At 43.7% G+C, this 20,177-nt stretch overlaps 1 protein-coding gene across 3 annotated transcripts in view; it reads left to right on the forward strand.

Moving 5' to 3' along the window:
• ZNF385D (zinc finger protein 385D) overlaps positions 1–20,177 on the forward strand; it is a 358,005-nt gene that overhangs the window by 213,608 nt on the left and 124,220 nt on the right. For all 3 annotated transcript variants that reach the window (XM_054019980.1, XM_054019979.1, XM_054019981.1), the window contains exon 3: positions 18,247–18,357. In XM_054019980.1, coding sequence (XP_053875955.1) covers positions 18,247–18,357 — 111 coding nt within the window. The remainder of the gene's footprint in view (positions 1–18,246; positions 18,358–20,177) is intronic.

The following is a 20,177-nucleotide window of genomic DNA, read 5'->3' on the forward strand; positions in this document are numbered from 1 at the left end:
CTGCTTGAAACTACTTTTTAAAATTAACTGAATAACTCCAGTTGACACCGTCCCTTTAAGACATTTAGCTTTGCAAGATGCTTGCTATTTATGTACAGTAACTTCTTCTCAATGGTTTACTTTTACCTTACTTATAAAGACACATTCTATAAAGTGTTTAAATACTGAAAAGTCTTAGACACTATAGAATATATTATAATGTTGTTTGAATTCTCGCAGGTAAGAATTCAACATTTTTAAAATATTCTAATCACATATAGCATGTTGGATTATAATGGCTTTTTTGGAATCCTTACACTCTATTGCATAAATAAGAAGTGTTTTTAAAAATTGCCTATCTGGGCATAGCAGTACTGGCATAATGCAATGCAGCCCTCATGATTAACAGTGAGAATTATTCTTCAGTCCCTAAACATGCCTTTCCATTAACAATTTTTTCAAATGTGTGTATGTAATAGACTGTAATGGCCTTTTTGGACTCTCATGCACTCTGAGGAAACGTTCCTTTCAGGGCCCAATTCTGTAGAAATTAATAAAATTTGTCTGGCAAACATCCTGCTTTTGTTTACTAGGAGTTATTAAAAGGATCCACTGTCACTAAAAACAATTATAACCTTTGGTCCAGTTTTTCAAAGTTCATTCACATATGAACATTTGAACAATCATATTGGGAATGAGTTATGTAATCTTCATTACGCTTTCTGACCTTTTGTTCCGGACCCTATCTTAAAGACTAAGCTTGAAAATGCTCTTAGCTTTTTATTATTATGTTGTTTTCTCCAGACTTTATATGTGCTTCATTCTTGGTTGAACTTGTGAAACAATGAGACTTTGAAAATGTTAGAATTTTAACTTTATTGGTATCTTTACAGAAAGCTTAACATTTCTCCCTTTCATTGTTTTAGGACGTTGTTATATGTTTAATAATATGATTACCTCTGCCTCTCCTCATTTAAGTCTCCTGAAATACCACTTTTTCCACAGTACCTACAAAAAAAAATCCCATTGTTTTCAGTACTTTAAGCTTGAGCTCTTTTATTCTTTTATGGTTAGAAAACCAACATGATGTATGTGTGGACCTTAAATTAAGGTACCACAGTCTATTCTAATTTCTGTATGTATGTATACTGCCTTCATCACTGTAGCATCTGAGCACCTTTCGGTAGTGCATTAAATGACATGACAAACATCTGTGATGGGTGCTTTGTTCTCTCTCTCATCTGCTCCCCACTTCATATTTCTGCATCCGAAGAAGTGGGCTGTAGTCCACGAAAGCTTATGCTCTAATAAATCTGTTAGTCTCTAAGGTGCCACAAGTACTCCTGTTCTTCTTTTTGCGGATACAGACTAACACGGCTGTTACTCTGAAACCTGCAGGAAATAAAGGAGGATCTCACAGTTCAGGCAGTTGAGTGTTGCTCTAGAGAACTGGACTCTATCACTGCCTGTGCCACAGAGTTCCGGTGTGAAGTTAATCAAGTCACTTAAACCATTTTTTTCACAGGTGGTCACAAACGTGTTTTGTGTTTTTCACATTCTGAAAGTGAAGAACAAGGTGTGTTCTTCGCTTTCAGAATGCCCAATTTGATGCCTTGCTGTCTGATTTGCAGAAGCGCTGAGTACTCTCAGCTGCAACTGAAGTCAATGGGAGCTGTGCTTTAAACATATTAATTACTGCATAACACTAAGTACTCTGAAAAATCAGGTCCTTGGCATCTCAGATTGGGCATCCAAAATGAATGGATACTTTTGACTTTCACCTCCCTGTTCTTCAGCTCCCTGTCTGTAAATAAGGGATAATACTTGCCCATCTCAGAGGGGTGTTGGGCATTAATTTAATATTTGTGAAGCACTCACTTACTATACTGATTAGTGCCACAGAAAAGCCCAGGAGGAAACTAATAATTCTGTTTTCAGAGCAGGGTTTGGTTAGTGTGCGGTAAATAAGGCCCAGGGCCACACTTTGAGTAACGAGGAAGAAACATAATATTAAACAGCTGTTCATTAAGTGAGCACTGTCCATTCGGGGCACTGAATGAGGCAGGGGTGTCCTGAGGAAAAAGCATGTGATGAAATTAAAGACTGTATCATAATACAAACACGTAAGTTGGGCAAATTAAGGTTTGCCCAGGCAACCTTAATTCTGGCATTTCCTAACTTTTGAACGCTTGATTTTGTAACCATAATAATGTTCTTTTAATGTAGTTTTTGTGTATGTAAAATATGTATACACAAACACGTGTGCACAGGTTTAGTCTAGTTTTACAATTCCTTGCATTTTGTTCTAGTGTGCCTAATTAGCACAATGATTGTGTCTTCAGACATTCATTTTTAGGGTTCTGCCCAATTTTAAATAATTACTTTCTAAAAAATAGTCCTTCTACAAATACTGCAGATGGTGGTTATAATTGCTAGAGAGATTTTTCTCCTGAATCATTTTGTTTAATTTGGGTAAATAGTGTTTCTATATGAGATGTATGAAAAGCAGCACATTACAGTATTACACTGTTTCATTGATAAGATCAGAAACGGTAGATCACTAAGAAAGGTTGCACTTGTAATGTTGAATTTCAATTCACTGGGTAATTATTCAGCATAATTACTGAGGCAACACTGAATAAATTAGCAATAAGAGGATGAGCCATGCATGATAGCACATCTAGAACATGCATTTTAAACATCTGATATCATAGTTTTCCAGTTGCACATAAAAGCAAATTATTTGAGCATCTTTATTTTTTATTTATTTATTTTGCTAAGTCCTAATGAATGTCAAATGATTTTAGGGCCAGATCCCTGAGCTATGCTGACTTACACCAGTTGAGGTTCTGGTTCAGCTGCAGTAACTGCGTTCCCACCCTTTCAATGTGTCTCAGAAACAACATGGAGAGTTGCCCCATGTTCTGAACTGTGCAGTGTATATCAGCCATACAGTTTTCAAAGTACATGAAGTCCACCAAATTATTGGTTTTGAGGGAAAATAGCTTAGTGTAGCAATATTATATTCTACATTATATAGTATTATGCTTGGGCATGGAATCTGTGTCTAGATTTGCAACATTCTTATAGTGTCACAGTTTGGATGTATGGAATTAGGGCTGTAAAGTGATTTAAAAAATTAATTTTGATTAATCGTGTGGTTAAAAAAATTAATCATGGTTAATCGTGCGATTAATAGCACTGTTAAAAAATAATAGAATACCATTTATTTAAATATTTGTTGATGTTTTCTACATTTTCAAATGTATTCATTTCAATTACCACACACAATACAAAGTGTACAGTGCTCACTTTATATTATTTTGGATTACAAATATTTGCACAGTGAAAAACAAAAGAAATAATATTTTTCAATTCACCTCATACAAGTACTGTAATACAATCTCTTTATCATGAAAGTTGAATTTACAAATGTAGAATTATGTACAAAAAATAACTACACTCAAAAAACAAAACAATGTAAAACTTTAGAGCCTACAACTCCACTCTGTCCTACTTCTTGTTCAGCCAATCGCTCAGACAAACAAGTTTATTTACATTTGCAGGAGATAATGCTGCCCGCTTCTTGTTTACAATAACAGCTGAAAGTGACAACAGTTGTTTGCATGGCACTGTTGTAGCTGGCGTCGCAAGATATTTACATGCCAGGTGCGCAAAATATTCTTATGTCCCTTCATGCTTCAACCACCTTTCCAGAGAATATGTGTCCATGACAATGACGGGTTCTGCTCGATAACGATCCAAAGCAGTGTGGACTGACTAATTTCATTTTAATCATCTGAGTCAAAGCAACCAGCATCTTTCTTTTTGGTGGTTCAGTTCTGTAGTTTCCACATCGGACTGTTGCTCTTTTAAGACTTCTTAAAGCATGCTCCACACCTCATCCCTCTCAGATTTTGGAAGAAACTTCAGATTCTTAAACCTTGGATCAAGTGCTATAGCTATCTTTAGGAATCTCACATTGGTACCTTTGTGTTTTGTCAAATTTGAATGAAAGTGTTCTTAAAATGAACAACATGTGCTGTGTCATTGCTATAACATAAAATTGCTATAACATGAAATATATGGCAGAATGTAGGTAAAACAGAGCAGGAGACATACAGTTCTCCCCCAAGGAGTTCAGTCACACATTTAATTCCTGCATTATTTTTTTAATGAGTGTCATCAGCATGGAAGCATGTCCTCTGGAATGGTTTCTGAAGCATGAAGGGGCATATGACTGTTTAGCATATCTGGCACATAAATACCTTGCAATGCCGGCTACAAAAATGCCATGCGAACGCCTGTTCTCACTTTCTGGTGACATTGTAAATAAGAAGTGGGAGCATTATCTCCTGTAACTGTAAACAAACTTGTTTGTCTTAGCGACTGACTGAACAAGAAGTAGGACTGAGTGGACTTGTAGGCTCCAAAGTTTTGCATTGTTTTGTTTTTGAGTGCAGTTATGTAACAAAAAAAAATCTATCTTTGTAAGTTGCACTTTCACGATAAAGAGATTGCACTACAGTACTTGTATGAGGTGAATTAAAACTACTGTTTCTTTTATTTACACAAAACACAAAAATAAAAATAAAAAAACATACTTTTTTCTGCCTCCCATTTGAAACAGTGAAAATTGAAAAGGAACAAAATTCTTTGTAGGCGTAAACTTTTCCTCCCCACACAGCTCTCATGAGTCGCCAGATAATTAGGACATTATTTCTGTGTTTGTGATTAAATAGATATGCCTGGCAGATTTGTTAGTTAATGGCTTCAGTAAGAAGGATCATCAACAAAGGGAAGAGCAATTAATAACTATTTTCCAGAAATGATCCTTATGACTATTAAATTTTGTATCAACAGTTGCTATGTAGAAACTCCCACCCCAGATTTCATCCCTGTCATTAACAAGACCCCACACAGAGAGTTGGCTAGAGAGGACAACAGCTATGGTAACTCTAGAATAGTGGCTTAAAAACATTGAGAGGGACATTGTCAAGTGGTTAGATTCAAAATGTGGACTTTGTTTAACAATAAATGAATGGGAAAGGAAGAGTTTGGGTTAACAAAACTAAATAAGGGGCCAATGTCTGCCGTCTATATTGAACATTAACTCAGACAGTTACCAAAGCTACCAATGTAAGTTAACATGACTGAGGGTATGTCTACACTACGAAATTAGTTCGAATTTATAGAAGCAGGTTTTATTGAAATCGGTTGTATACAGCCGATTGTGTATGTCCACACAATAAAATGCTCTAGGTGCTCTAGTCGGCAGACCGCGTCCACAGTACGAGGCTAGCGTCGACTTCCGGAGCATTGCACTATGGGTAGCTATCCCACAGCTATCCCACAGTTCCCGCAGTCTCCGCAGCCCCTTGGAATTCTGGGTTGAGATCCCAATGCCCGGATGATGCAAAACAGTGTCGCGGGCGGTTCTGGGTACATGTCGTCAGGCCCCTCCCTCCCCCGTCACAGCAACGGCAGACAATAGATTCGCGCCTTTTTATCTGGGTTACCTGGGTTACCTGTGCAGACAACATGGAGCCCGCTCAGCACAGCTGAGCTCACCGTCACCATATGTCCTCTTGGTGCCGGCAGACGTGGGACTGCATTGCTACACAGCAGCAGCTGCTAACTGCCTTTTGGCGGTAGACGGTGCAGTAGACTGGTAGCCTTCATCGGCGATCTGGGTGCTGGCAGCCGTGGGGCTTGCCTTTTGGCAGTAAATGGTGTATTATGACTGTTAGCCGGCCTATTACAAGTCGGGTCATCGCACATTAGCAGAGTCTTCCCTGAGCAGCAGCTCGTGCAATAGGCCTGAAGACCATCGTCATACACCGCCCCGTATTTGCTGCCAAGCACCCAGAAAGATGCCGAGGGCTATCAGTCACGCTGCACCGTCGTCTTAAGATGTAAAAAAATAGATTTTCTCTGTATTCATTTGCTTCCCCCTCCCTCGGTCAAATCAACGGCCTGCTAAACCCAGGGTTTTCAGTTTAATCTTTGGGGGGGACCAGTCTGTGACAGTTGTTTGTGTCTCTCCCTGATGCACAGCCACCGTTCTTTATTTTAATTCCCTGTGCCTGTACGCCATGTCGTCACTCGGCCCCCCTCCCTCCTTCCCCTAGGCCGTCAGATACTACGTTTGCGCCACAGCTCGAGCCGAGAAGCGGTTCGCGCCTTTTCTTTGAATTCTGGGTTGAGATCCCAATGCCCGGATGATGCAAAACAGTGTCGCGGGCGGTTCTGGGTACATGTCGTCAGGCCCCTCCCCCCTCGTCACAGCAACGGCAGACAATAGATTCGCGCCTTTTTACCTGGGTTACCTGTGCAGACAACATACCACGGCAAGCATGGAGCCCGCTCAGCTCAGCTGAGCTCACCGTCACCATATGTCCTCTGGGTGCCGGCAGACGTGGGACTGCATTGCTACACAGCAGCAGCTGCTAACTGCCTTTTGGCGGTAGACGGTGTAGCATGAGTGATAGTCGTGGGGCTGGCAGCCGTAGGGCTGCATTGCACCAGCCCCTTGCAGGCGATGGTATATTATGACTGGTACCCGTCGTCGTCATACTGGTATGGCTGTCAATCATGGCCACCTGGGCAGACATGCTACTGTTTTGATGATGACGGTTACCAGTCATAATATACTATTTTCTGCCAATTGCCCAATATTGTCTGCTAAGCACCCAGAAGAGGCCGAGGGCGATGCTGGGTGCTGGCGGACGTGGGGCTGGCAGACGTGGGGCTGCATTGCTACACAGCAGCAGCCCCTTGCCTTTTGGCAGATGATGGTATATTATGATTGGTACCCATCATCATCATACTGGTATGGCTGTCACTCATGCTGCAGCGTCGGCTGCCACCTTAAGATGTAAAAAATAGATTTGTTCTGTGTTCATTTGCTTCCCCTTCCTCCGTGAAATCAACGGCCTGCTAAGCCCAGGGTTTCCAGTTTAATCTTTGGGGGGGCCATTCTGTGTGACAGTTGTTTGTGTTTCTCCCTGTTCCTGTACCTGTACGCCATGTCGTCACTCGGCCCTCCCTCCCTCCCTCCCTCCCTCCCGCCCTCCTTCTCCTGGTCCATCAGATACTACTTTCGCGCCTTTTTTCTGACCAGGCGCCATAGCTAGCACTGGGATCATGGAGCCCGCTCAGATCACCGCGGCAATTATGAGCACTATGAACACCACGCGCATTGTCCTGGAGTATATGCAGAGCCAGAACATGCCAAGGCGAAACCCGGACCAGGCGAGGAGGCGATTGCAGCACGGCGACGAGAGTGATGAGGAAATTGACATGGCCATAGACCTCTCACAAGGCACAGGCCCCAGCAATGTGGAAATCATGGTGTCACTGGGGCAGGTTGATACCGTGGAACGCCGATTCTGGGCCCGGGAAACAAGCACAGACTGGTGGGACCGCATCGTGCTGCAGGTATGGGACGATTCCCAGTGGCTGCGAAACTTTCGCATGCGTAAGGGCACTTTCATGGAACTTTGTGACTTGCTTTCCCCTGCCCTGAAACGCCAGGATACCAAGATGAGAGCAGCCCTCACAGTTGAGAAGCGAGTGGCGATAGCCCTGTGGAAGCTTGCAACGCCAGACAGCTACCGGTCAGTCGGGAATCAATTTGGAGTGGGCAAATCTACTGTGGGGGCTGCTGTGATCCAATTTGCCAGGGCAATGAAAGACCTGGTGATAGCAAGGGTAGTGACTCTGGGCAACGTGCAGTCAATAGTGGATGGTTTTGCTGAAATGGGATTCCCAAACTGTGGCGGGGCGATAGACGGAACCCATATCCCTATCTTGTCACCAGAGCACCAAGCCACCGACTACGTAAACCGCAAGGGGTACTTTTCAATGCTGCTGCAAGCCCTGGTGGATCACAAGGGACGTTTCACCAACATCAACGTGGGATGGCCGGGAAAGGTACATGATGCTCGCGTCTTCAGGAACTCTGCTCTGTTTCGAAAGCTGGAGGAAGGGACTTTCTTCCCGGACCAGAAAGTGACCATTGGGGATGTTGAAATGCCTATCGTGATCCTTGGGGACCCAGCCTACCCCTTAATGCCATGGCTCATGAAGCCGTACACAGGCAGCCTGGACAGGAGTCAGGACCTGTTCAACTACAGGCTGAGCAAGTGCCGAATGGTGGTGGAATGTGCATTTGGACGTTTAAAAGCGCGCTGGCGCAGCTTACTGACTCGCTCAGACCTCAGCGAAAAGAATATCCCCATTGTTATTGCTGCTTGCTGTGCGCTCCACAATATCTGTGAGAGTAAGGGGGAGACCTTTATGGCGGGGTGGGAGGTTGAGGCAACTCGCCTGGCCGCTGATTACGCGCAGCCAGACACCAGGGCGGTTAGAGGAGCACAGCAGGGCGCGGTGCGCATCAGAGAAGCTTTGAAAACGAGTTTTGTGACTGGCCAGGCTACTGTGTGAAACTTCTGTTTGTTTCTCCTTGATGAACCCTCCAACCCCCCCCCCCCGACCCGGTTCACTCTACTTCCCTGTAAACCAACCAACCACCCCACCCCACCCTCCCCTCCCCCTTGCAGAGGCAATAAAGTCATTGTTTTTTCACATTCATGCATTCTTTATTAGTTCCTTACAGAGGTAGGGGGATAATTGCCAAGGTAGCTGGGATGGGTGGGGGAGGAGGGATGGAAAAGGACACACTGCATTTTAAAACTTTAACTCTTATTGAAGCCCAGCCTTCTGATGCTTGGGCGATCATCTGGGGTGGAGTGACTGGGTGGACGGAGGCCCCCCCACCGTGTTCTTGGGCGTCTGGGTGAGGAGGCTATGGAACTTGGGGAGGAGGGCTGTTGGTTACACAGGGGCTGTAGCGGCGGTCTCTGCTCCTGCTGCCTTTCCTGCAACTCAACCATACGCTCGAGCATATCAGTTTGATGCTCCAGCAGACGGAGCATTGCCTCTTGCCGTCTGTCTGCAAGCTGACGCCACCTATCGTCTTCAGCCCGCCACCTCTCCTCTCGTTCATGTTGGGCTTTTCTCATCTCCGACATTGACTGCCTCCACGCATTCTGCTGTGCTCTATCAGCCTGGGCGGACATCTGCAGCTCCGTGAACATCTCGTCCCTCGTCTTACGTTTTCTCTTTCTAATGTTCACAAGCCTCTGCAAAGGAGAAACATTTGCAGCTGGTGGAGGAGAAGGGAGAGGTGGTTAAAAAAGACACATTTTAGGGAACAATGGGTACAGTCTTTCATTACAAGGTCGCATATTTCGGCTTGCAGGCAGCCATCGTAGGCCACAGTGTTTTGGCTTTTTTAACCTTCTTAACATGCGGGAAAGATTGCAAACAGCAGCGCATTTCCCATATCAAGGATGAATTGGGTTGTCCATTTAAAATGGGGTTTCAATGTAAAAGGAGGGGGCTGCGGTTTCCCGGTTAACATGCGGCACAAACACAAGTAAACCACCCCCCCACACACGATTCTCTGGGATGATCACTTCACCCCTCCCCCCCACCGCGTGGTTAACAGCGGGGAACATTTCTGGTCAGAATAGCAGGAACGGGTGCCTCTGAATGTCCCCCTTAATAAAATCACCCCATTTCAACCAGGAGAGCTTTCTGGAGATGTCCCTGGAGGATTTCCGCTCCATCCCCATACACGTTAATAGACTTTTCCAGTAGATGTACTGGCCGCGATTGCCAGGGCAAATTAATCATTAAACACGCTTGCTTTTTTTTTGTAATGTTTACAAATAGTTACAAAGTTACACTCACCAGAGGTCTCCTGTGGGCCCTGAGGGTCTTGGGTGAGTTCGGGGGTTACTGGTTCCAGGTCCAGGGTCACAAACATATCCTGGCTGTTGGGGAAACCGGTTTCTCCGCTTCCTTGCTGCTGTGAGCTACCTACAGTACCTCCATCGTCATCTTCCTCGTTCCCCGAACCGTCTTCCCTGTGTGTTTCTCCAGTGAGAGAGTCATAGCACACGGTTGGGGTAGTGGTGGCTGCACCCCCTAGGATCGCATGCAGCTCCGCGTAGTAGCGGCAAGTTTGCGGCTCTGCCCCGGACCTTCCGTTTGCTTCTCTGGCTTTGTGGTAGGCTTGCCGTAGCTCCTTAATTTTCACGCGGCACTGCTGTGTGTCCCTGTTATGGCCTCGGTCCTTCATGGCCTTGGAGATCTTTTCTAATACTTTTCCATTTCTTTTACTGCTACGGAGTTCAGCTATCACTGCTTCATCTCCCCATATGGCGAGCAGATCTCGTACCTCCCGTTCGGTCCATGCTGGAGCTCTTTTGCGATCCTGGGAGGACTCCATGACGGTTACCTGTGCTGATGAGCTCTGCGTGGTCACCTGTGCTCTCCACGCTGGGCAAACAGGAAATGAAATTCAAACCTTTGCGGGTCTTTTCCTGTCTACCTGGTCAGTGCATCTGAGTTGAGAGCGCTGTCCAGAGCGGTCACAATGAAGCACTGTGGGATAGCTCCCGGAGGCCAATAACATCGAATTCCGTCCACACTACCCCAATTCCGACCCGCAAAGGCCGGTTTTATCGCTAATCCCCTCGTCGGAGGTGGTGTAAAGAAACCGGTTTAAAGGGCCCTTTAAGTCGAAAGAAAGGGCCTCGTTGTGTGGACGTGTCCAGGCTTAATTCGGTTTAACGCTGCTAAAGTCGACCTAAACCCGTAGTGTAGACCAGGCCTGAGTCTTGAAGAAGGATTATAGTATTTGACCAAAGAATAGAAATATTTTGTAATTTAAAAACAATGAAAAAAACCCACAAGCTTTTATTTGAATAATTAAAAACACAAACAAAAAACCATTGTACTAGTGCTTGGGTATCAAAAAGGAAAAGTGACTAAGATTGGAATGTGAAATTTTCCTACCTAGTAGCCAGAGCTAAGAAGAGTTCCATCATGGCTTTGCCACCAGCCCGGAGCAATACACTGTCCCAGGAGCAGACCAGATGTCACATTGTGACTCCAAAAGTCTCAGTCAGCCTTCCAGGTTCCTCCATGCTTCTAGGGGGAAATAACTGGTACCAGAACTAGATCTAGTGCAGTGTACTTTCCCCACTCCAGTATGCCAGCATAACTTTGATAGCATGTTTGTATGTGTGAAGAAGGAGAGACAAAGCTGCACCCATTCTCCATCCCAGCCAGTAGTGTGGGGGTTGGGACATATTCTACATATGGAGGCTCCATGCTGCAATCCACAATCCAGGAAGCCGGCTCAAGGAAGAGTAAGGGGGCATCTTACAATATCATACCCTCCAGCATAGCCTCAAAAGCAGAAACCTGATCTGTTCCTATGTGAATTGCAGTCTCTCCCTACCTCACACCTCCAACCCCGTATCCCAAATAGAAAAAAAATAAAGGAGATTTTTTTTTAATTAACAAACTATAATAACATAGCACTAGTAGAACAGTAAAACAGATTTTATAAAATAATTGTTATCTTGATAGTACCTCTTTCAAATAAAAGCATATAGTTAGCACATAAATGATATTTAAAATGTGGGATACAATTTGCATGTATAATTAGTAGCAATCAGTGAACCTGAAAAGAGTTCCATTAAGCATCTAAATTCTCATCTGCTTCTCTAAACATTGGGAGGCTATTGCTCCCCTCAAACTTGCCTGCAACCCCTCCTCCCTAGATCCCTCTGAGAATTAACTATCTCCATCCATTTGTGTGATCCCAACAGGCCCCCCAAGCTTCTGCCTTCCAGTGTCAGTCAGTCCCCAGTTCCCATCAAGCAGCACTCAAAAAATGTATTTGCTTTTCTCTGCCTTCCTACAACAAACTTTTGGATGCTTCTCTGATGCTTTTGAATGTTTTTTTTTTTTTTTTAATCTGTGCATTGGCAGCGATTCCCAAATGAGATTTCTAGGAAAAAATAATAATGCCAAATATCACTCCGTCGTTCTCACTCTCACTTACGGTTGTCTGCCCTGACTTTATTAGGAGCCGGTTTTATGGAGTCATATTGGGAAAAGTAATTCTGACTTGCTGTGTCAAAGAGCAATTGGCAGAGAAAGGATTCCTGCATTTGAACCAGCTTTCCTTAATCACCTTGGAGGTTATCCAGAGAGCTTTGCTTATAGCACTACAAGCACAAATCATAAGGTTCACAATAGGGCCATGTTCTGTAGTGAGTAGGAGAAGTACAAATCTATACAAAAAGGAAGGGAAATACGCAGGCATGTATTTCTTTATCAGCAGGAAAAGAAGAGTAAATCTGTGGAGAATATTTGATCCTCTTTCCACACACCCTCCCCCCAAAAAAACCAAACAGCCACCCAACCAAAAACCAACTGCTTACAAAAGTTATGTGCTGCAAACTTGTTAAACCTAATGGGAGGACATTAGTTCCACCAGAAATCCAAGCCCCTTTTGAGTCAGCATCCTTACCACAGAGGTGGATAAACCCAAATCCTTGAGAGATTAGTTGCTCTAGTCAAGTCGTCATTGAAGCAGCTTTTGTATTGTACTTTAAGTGCTTGTTTCCTGGATGGTTGACTCCCTGATTTCATATGTAAAATGTAGCGCTTCTGTGGCTAGTTTACAGCCTGGTGTGTTAATGCTGAGAGTCTAGGCCATCATCTGTGAAACGAGCACAAGTACTATAGCAGCTGAACCAAGTTCTGGTATCATCACCCAGCTATGTAGAGAGTCAGAGGGCCAGTGCATATGTGGGAGAAGGTGGGGGAAGGAGGGGAGAGACTGGTTGGGGAGAGAGGGACAAAGGAAGAGGAACGAGAGAGAAAAGAAACTGAGGGAAAGGACAGGTAGAGACAACAGATCAAGGTCCATCACTACAGAACATTTCATATTGGAGAAATTAACTGGAAGATCAGTAATTCCCAGCTGATGTCACAGAACTTGTGGCCATATATGAGGCATGTAAAGCTGCAGACAAACCATCTAATCCACTTGAGAATCGGAGAGTCTCATTGCAGTTTGAGCATTAGTAGAAGAATCAGATAAGCTATGCTTGCTAAACCACTGATTGTGATCTGTTCCTGTTGGCAGATGAAACTAATTTCTCTAATGCGCCTGTGGATTATGTGTTACAAAAATTGATACTAATGTTTATTTTGATATTCCAGGTCCAACTTTATTTAAAATGTTGCTGATTAAAGGATAGAAGTTACGGGACTCAAAAGGACAAGAAATTTCAGGGAATAGTGATTTTTATTGCGGTAAGACCTAGAACCACCAATGAGGGTCAGACTGTATTATGCTAGGAACGGAGTAAACAAATAGGTAGAAATAATCATTACTGAGGAGAGATCACAATTTAATTTTAATCAGAACATTAAAAAAGATAGGATAGACATGGAATGGAGTGATCACATAAATCATCAACGTTTTTTAATAGATAAGTTATCCCCCAAATGCTGTTTAGCCTAGCCATTGTTAGCTGGTTGATTTCCTGAAGGTGTCTCAACAGAAGTGAGCCTTGAGGAGGGATCTGAATTAAAGTTTAGGTCAGGAAGGGCAATCCACACATTAGAGGCAACATGAAAGAAAGCATGAAGATATTTGTGGGAAAACAGACAGGCACTCAAGGCTGATTTCACTGGCAGAGTCAAGGATGTGATGGGATAAGAGACATAAAAGACTATCTTTTAGAGGTGAGGACCAGCTGGAAGAAAAATATGTTTCTAATTCTCAGGAAGTATTCAAACACTGCACATTTTTCTTGTTTGTATACTTTGAGTATTAAGGTACTGCGTTAAAAATCTCAGCCTTTCAGGGAAAAGGTATATTGGAAGAGAGAAAAGAGTGTATCTGTTCAGTTCTTGTAATCTGACCTGAGGTGATAGGGTGAGTGTGAAGAGGTTCCCATTTCTAGCTTGGGGCTAAGGGTATGTCTGCATTTGAGCTGGGAGGTGTGATTCCCAGGTTGTATAGACATATCTACGCCACAGTTCCCAAAGCCTCAACACCAATGAAATGTGGTAAAATCAGCCAAAGCAGACCCTGTGCTCTAGTGATGGAAGTCAGGTGGCACAAGCAGATCAGTCTTCTTTTTTCCTCTCTGTACCACCCAGGAATGGACTGTTGAATTGCCAGGCTATTTGCTTTCCCCATATAGCTGCCCCTCTCCTGCTCTGTGTTCTATAATACATTCTGGAGCATGGACTTTTCAAACATGATGTTACAGCGTGAAAAGATTGCAGCACACACATTAGATCAAAGTGTGACATCATCACAGTGTGCCACAGCATGTTGTCATTACAGTCCTTGGTATAATCAAACTAATCCTTGTTGTTGTACATTATTTGTATTACAGTGGAAAACAGAGGCTCCAGTTGGGCTCAGAGCTCCATTGTGCTGGGCATGGTACAAACACATGTGATGTTTGTGTTTTGTTCAGCAAAATCTAACAGGGCTAGCAAAAGCTGATAGTTTCCCCACAAGCTGTTTGCAGAACTGTCATAGGGTTGGTCCTCCAGGGCACATGACGGGTTTCTGAACTCCCCCAGCCTTTGATCTCCAGGCTGCCAGCAGCATGGGTCTGGTTATAGGATACTCAGCCCTCCAACTGAGTCCATGGGAGTCTACCTTTCCATGGAAGGATTCTCTTCTTTCACAGACCTCCAGTAGGCCATGGCACAGTTCAGTGCCCACAGGCGCGTGTCTCTAGTGTCTTTGTTGCTAAGGGGGCCTGCGTTTTCTCAAAGTGGACCTCAACAGGCAGTGATCTCCTGAACAGCTCTTGCCTTCAGCCAGGCCCTCTGTAGGAGCTGAGGGCTGAAGATCTGCTCTCTGTTCTTCGAAGTCTGCTACCAGCTGAGCTGGGCTTCTCCCTTTACATCTTCCCCCCTCCCCCCGACATGCCTGGCAGTTGTGGAAAGGTAGGGTTGCTTGAGTCCAGAGCAGTTCATTAACTCTCACTTGGCCAGTGTAGGTTTATACCCATGGAGCTTTACCACCTTGTGTTGTTGTTTTTATGATCTGAACACTTTTCCACCAGGGACTGGCCTAAGATCACAACCCATTTAACATGAGCTATTGAATAGCCATCACGTGATACAATGCTTCAATGCTGAGCTGGTCCAGATTCATACTAGAAGAGATGAAAAGCTCCATCTCCCTACTATTACAATTCCCCTGAATCATTAATTACCTACAGACAAAGCACCAATCCTGCATTTATCAAATACCTCATGTTGGTGCTCATGTCACTAGGCATAACCCTAGGTAACTCAGGAGGGTGGAAGGCCACTAGTGTCAATGAAGCCTTCCTGCACTAGGCCCAAAAGAACCAAACTTCTCCCATGTTTAAACTCTAATCGACCTCACAAGCCAGGTGCAATTGGAATATGTAAGCAACCAGTTATCTGTGTGCAACCCCCTGCTCATACCGGCACCAAGTGGTAATAATGAGGCCTGCATGTTTCTGGCTGAAGGGAAAATAACAGTTCAAAGGGAAACAGGACAAGATAACGGTTTAAAGAAGTTACTAACAAGCTAGGCTTATAGCTGCCAAGAATGACTTAACTGCTTAAATGTAATTGCTTGCTACTTGCTTAAAGTAAACTATTATAGGAGAAAGGGAGGGTGAAGGGGGTGGGGTGTGTGAAGCCTAACTGCAAAAGAATAAAAAGGGAAAACCGTTTGTCTCAGTGTGCTTGATCTGAGATGTGCCTGTCTCCTAGCACCACTTTGGGATCCCAAATAAACTTTGATTGCTTCTCCATCCTGGTGTGTTTATTGGCGCGAAGCACACTGGGCATCAGACCCCGCTGTTGCTGTCCTCGGGCACTCTGTGCCGGCAACACTCCTTTGTTGCCTTCTGAGAAGTTAAGTGAACCATAAGGCATTAGTTCAGAACAAAATTCATTTTTTTAAGATAAATATAAAAATTACAATCTGAGTATTGGATGCATCATGGTTAGGGGTTGGATGACTCAGAGGATGACTTTGTACAGCCCTGTGACAGCATGTCTCAAAGATAAAGATTACCTGCTGCTTAAATGAGTGGCTCATGAATTAGTATACAGCTATTTAAAATTTTTAAAAAATATAATTATCAAATGGTTCTTGTCAAAAAAGGAAGAGTCATGACAACTTTAACCTGGAGGTTTGTGGAAGTTTATTTCAGCATTGGTGATGAAATCTCATGAACAGTGTTTGTGAGATTTTAGGCCTAAATCATAGAATCAGAGAAATGTACGACTGGAAGGGAGTTCAGTACGGCATCTAGTCCTGTCCCCTGCACTGAGGCAGGATTGAATAGTCTCTAGATCATCACTGACAGGTGTTTGTCTAACCTGTTCTTAAAAACCTCCAATGATGGAGATTCCACAACCTCCTTAGGTAATTTGTTGCAGTGCTTTCTACTACCCTTACAGTTTTTCTTAATGTCTAGCCTAAATCTCCCTTGCTGCAATTTAAATGGTAGATTTCTTACAGGACCAGCCAATCTTGCAAGGTTTTCTGCATCCTTTCCGCCGGAATGATGATTTTCATGAAAGTTTGGCCATTGCTGAAATAGAACCATAAAATAGGCTACCTATTGGATCTAGCCATGGCACCAAAATCATGATCCAACTATGTTCCCCAGATCAGCATGCAGAGAGGTTCCTTTGCTCAAAGTTCTCACCACTTGCATGGGAAAGAGGCACTCACCTTCCTTTACATTAGCAGCCTCTGCCCTTTTCCTGGATTGTGCAGAGGGTTGTTTGGTTTACGCATTGAGGGAGAAGACGGACTGTAGGCAGCAGACCAGATTTACACTTTACGTGCTCCTAGGCACAGCATCTTCAGTCCCCCACCCCGCCTACAGCAGACCTTCGTGTTTTCCATAAAAAATGAAACTTTTAACCCACTTTTAACTGTTACGTGCCCCTAGAATGCGAGCGCCCCTAGGCATGTACCTACTGTGCCTAATTAGAAATCCAGCCCTGGTAAGCAGCCCACAATGGGTGGGTATGAACCTATAACACTGACTGACCCGGTCATTAGTGGGCGGGATCGAACCTGGGACCTCTGGAGCTAAATGCATGAGTTTCTACTGCATGAGCTAAAAGCCATATAGCCCTTAGCTAAGGCTGTAGAGCAGACTCATTAATCTCTCAGTGGTCTCGGTGCCACTAGATGGGACAGAGCACCACACCCAGGAGGTGTGTGGGTTACAGGTACACATGATCCCACTCTGGCCTCATGAAGATTGTCCAAGAAAGATAATAAAGACTATTTTGCCTTTCTCGCAAAGCACCCTCCACAGTGCTGATTCCTTCTTTGGGAGGGCTCAAAGAGCAGCAGTGAGCAGAGAGGTTCCCTGATAGGATGACTGCATTAGACCCCATGCTTCCATGGTGAGTGTGTAAGGAGGATTGTGAGGGCTTTTGGAGAGACAGTTGGGGGAAGGAGAGAAACTAGAGTACTGCTAGTGGGGTCATGATTATAAGAATTGGCTGGCACGGGAGGAGTGTAAGTTTGGCAGCTGCTCAGCCAGCCATGTATTAAATGCTACATTGCACTCCACAGCCTGGAGGGGGCAGGTAGGGTATCATTCCCCTCTGACCCCTGTTGAAATTCTTTGTGTAAAGCCCATTTACTCAGACTTTGTGCTGGGGAGCAGGATTTGATCTAGAGAAATGTTCTCTAAAGGAGGGATAAAATGGTTGAAACAAGGTTTATTTAAATGGCAGAAAAATAATCTTCAGACACTTGAAGGATGATTTGGAATTTACCCTGACTCTGACAGAAATTGCCTCATATAAAAGACTCATTTCTGGAACCTGGGACAATGTTGAAGATTTTCATAATATTTGGGAATCCTGCCATGATGCAAAGCCAGCTAAGCACCACATTGTATATAGAGTTGTTTATACATCCTTATTCACATTTCACTTCTTACTCCCTTTCTTTTTTTCTTTTCCCCAGGTTCTTATTTTATATTTTTTTACAATTGTATTATTTTTACTCTGCTGCTTTTCTAAAGTAAAAATAGAAATTAGCATGTTGGTAGGTAAACATGTTCAGTGTTAACTGATTCAGCTTTCTTCACTGAAGTGAGATAGGAATGAATAGTAACCAAAAAACTTTTTTCAAGGTTACTAATTAAATTTTTTCTTTCCCCCTTTTTATTTTCAGTAAAAAGCAGAAATAATGATAGAAAAAGAAAGGGAGAAATGTACTGTCACCAAATGAATAATGTTTGCTATGGATTGGCACTGGACAGATTCTCTTTAATACCATAAGTGGCATAGGCAACCTTCCAATGGAACAGAAAAGCTTTTATTTGTCTCTTTCTCTCATTACAGATGGACCCAATTCAGAAAGCTGTAATAAATCATACATTTGGGGTTCCTCTTCCTCATCGAAGAAAGCAAATCATATCATGCAACATTTGCCAGCTGAGATTTAATTCTGATGTAAGTTGACTATTTTGTATTAGTCTAAAAAATATGTATTAGTCTATGCTGGATGTGCAATGAGAGAGTCTTTTCTGTGTGTATTAATTTGAGCTTAAATGAAACATAATGATTTTAGACTGTGGATCCATAGTAGATGAGGATGTAGGATACTGTACACAGAGGCAATTACTTGGTACTTTATACATGATGGGTCAGATTCTCCCCTCGGTTCCATTCCTGCAAGTTTACTAATTTCAGTGGTGCCTCACAGGGTATAAGTGAGGACAGGACTGATCCACCATCTTTAATGGGTGCAATATAGTTTCTAGATCCTAATGCCTCTACCAGTACTAGATAATTTGGCTGCACTGTTTTTCCTTTAAGTACCAGAGGCACTTCAGCATTGTCCATATGGCTTAGCTGTACCTCTTCTGCTCATGCTCCAAAATTTGTACCTCCAGTAGTGTAAACAGTTGTGGCAGTTCAGTGCTGCTGTCTTATCCACTGCAATCCTAACTTTTAAAAACAAAGGTTATTTTCATTATTTGTCCCCCACCTCATCTGCAACCAAATGATTCGAGGTAAAGGGGACTGCTCCCAGCCTGAAAACTCTCACTCTGTAAGGGGAAGAGGCTCAGAGTCTGGATGGTTTGTTGGACCTTCCACATCCTCACATTCCATCCAAGCCTTCTCTGCGTGCACCTCCACAAGGGCAGATCAGTCATCTTCAGAACTTGGGACATGACCGATTGGACCCATCCTTTCCTATTTTTCAGGGATAAATCAAAATATCCCTCAACCCTTTCTCCTGGTTCAATCCACCTTCAAAAGAAAAAAAAGTTCTTGGTTCCCATTCCACATTCATAAGTGGGTAATAATTGGGTATGGAATCTGCCATCCTTTCAGACTCTTCTTCTTCCCAAGAGGAAGATCTGGGCTCTTTCTGTAGGAGTGCCCCTGTGCTTCCTCTCCATTTACATGTTAGCCAGTTAATAGCACAGGGGCTCAAGACCCTCGCACGCAAGCTAGGACCAAAAAGAGCCCCCAATAAGAAAAGAAAGGTGGCCCGGTGAGGAATAAACCACCAAATGCCACCAAAAAGTTCCAAAGTGTTCCAGATCTCCAGTATCTACCATAAGCTCCAGTTCCCCTCCCAAAGAAGCAGAACTCTTCTCCCCAGATCATAACCCTGAGCCAGAGAGAACAGACAAGATTCTGTACACAGACATATTTAAAAGTAAGGAGGTGGTAGACTCTATTGAGTGCCAGGCAGAGGGAAGAGGATGAGCAGATTCAAGTCAGTGCAAACATCCCCAATCCAAACCCCTTCTTTTCTCCTTTGAAGATGCAAGTAGAAAGAATTAGGAAGTGCCTGACAAAGGAAAGAGGCTTAGCTGGCAAGCCCTGGAATACTACAGGGTCATAGAAACAAAATATTGTCTTCCACAGACACTGCATCCTTCCTGGAGGCTTTCTCATATGAGTGGATTTGGCAGAAACTTATCTGCCTGTTCCAAACAGGCCTTGTCATTGACAGTTTCACTTGTCAATGACAAGGCCTGTTTGGGGGGGAGGGATAGCTCCGTGGTTTGAGCATTAGTCTGCTAAACCCAGGGTTGTGAGTTCAATCCTTGAGGCGGGCCACTTAGGGATCTGGGGCAAAATCAGTACTTGGTCCTGCTAGTGAAGGCAGGGGGCTGGACTCAATGACCTTTCAAGGTCCCTTCCAGTTCTAGGAGATGGGATATCTCCAATTTTTTGTTTGCCTACTAAAATAACCACTACCAATGCAATAGGTTAACTTTTGATCTGTTGTCCAATCCCAAGGTGATCACAAC

This window comes from Malaclemys terrapin, chromosome 2 (assembly GCF_027887155.1).
Source record: "Malaclemys terrapin pileata isolate rMalTer1 chromosome 2, rMalTer1.hap1, whole genome shotgun sequence".
Lineage (NCBI taxonomy): Eukaryota > Metazoa > Chordata > Testudines > Emydidae > Malaclemys > Malaclemys terrapin.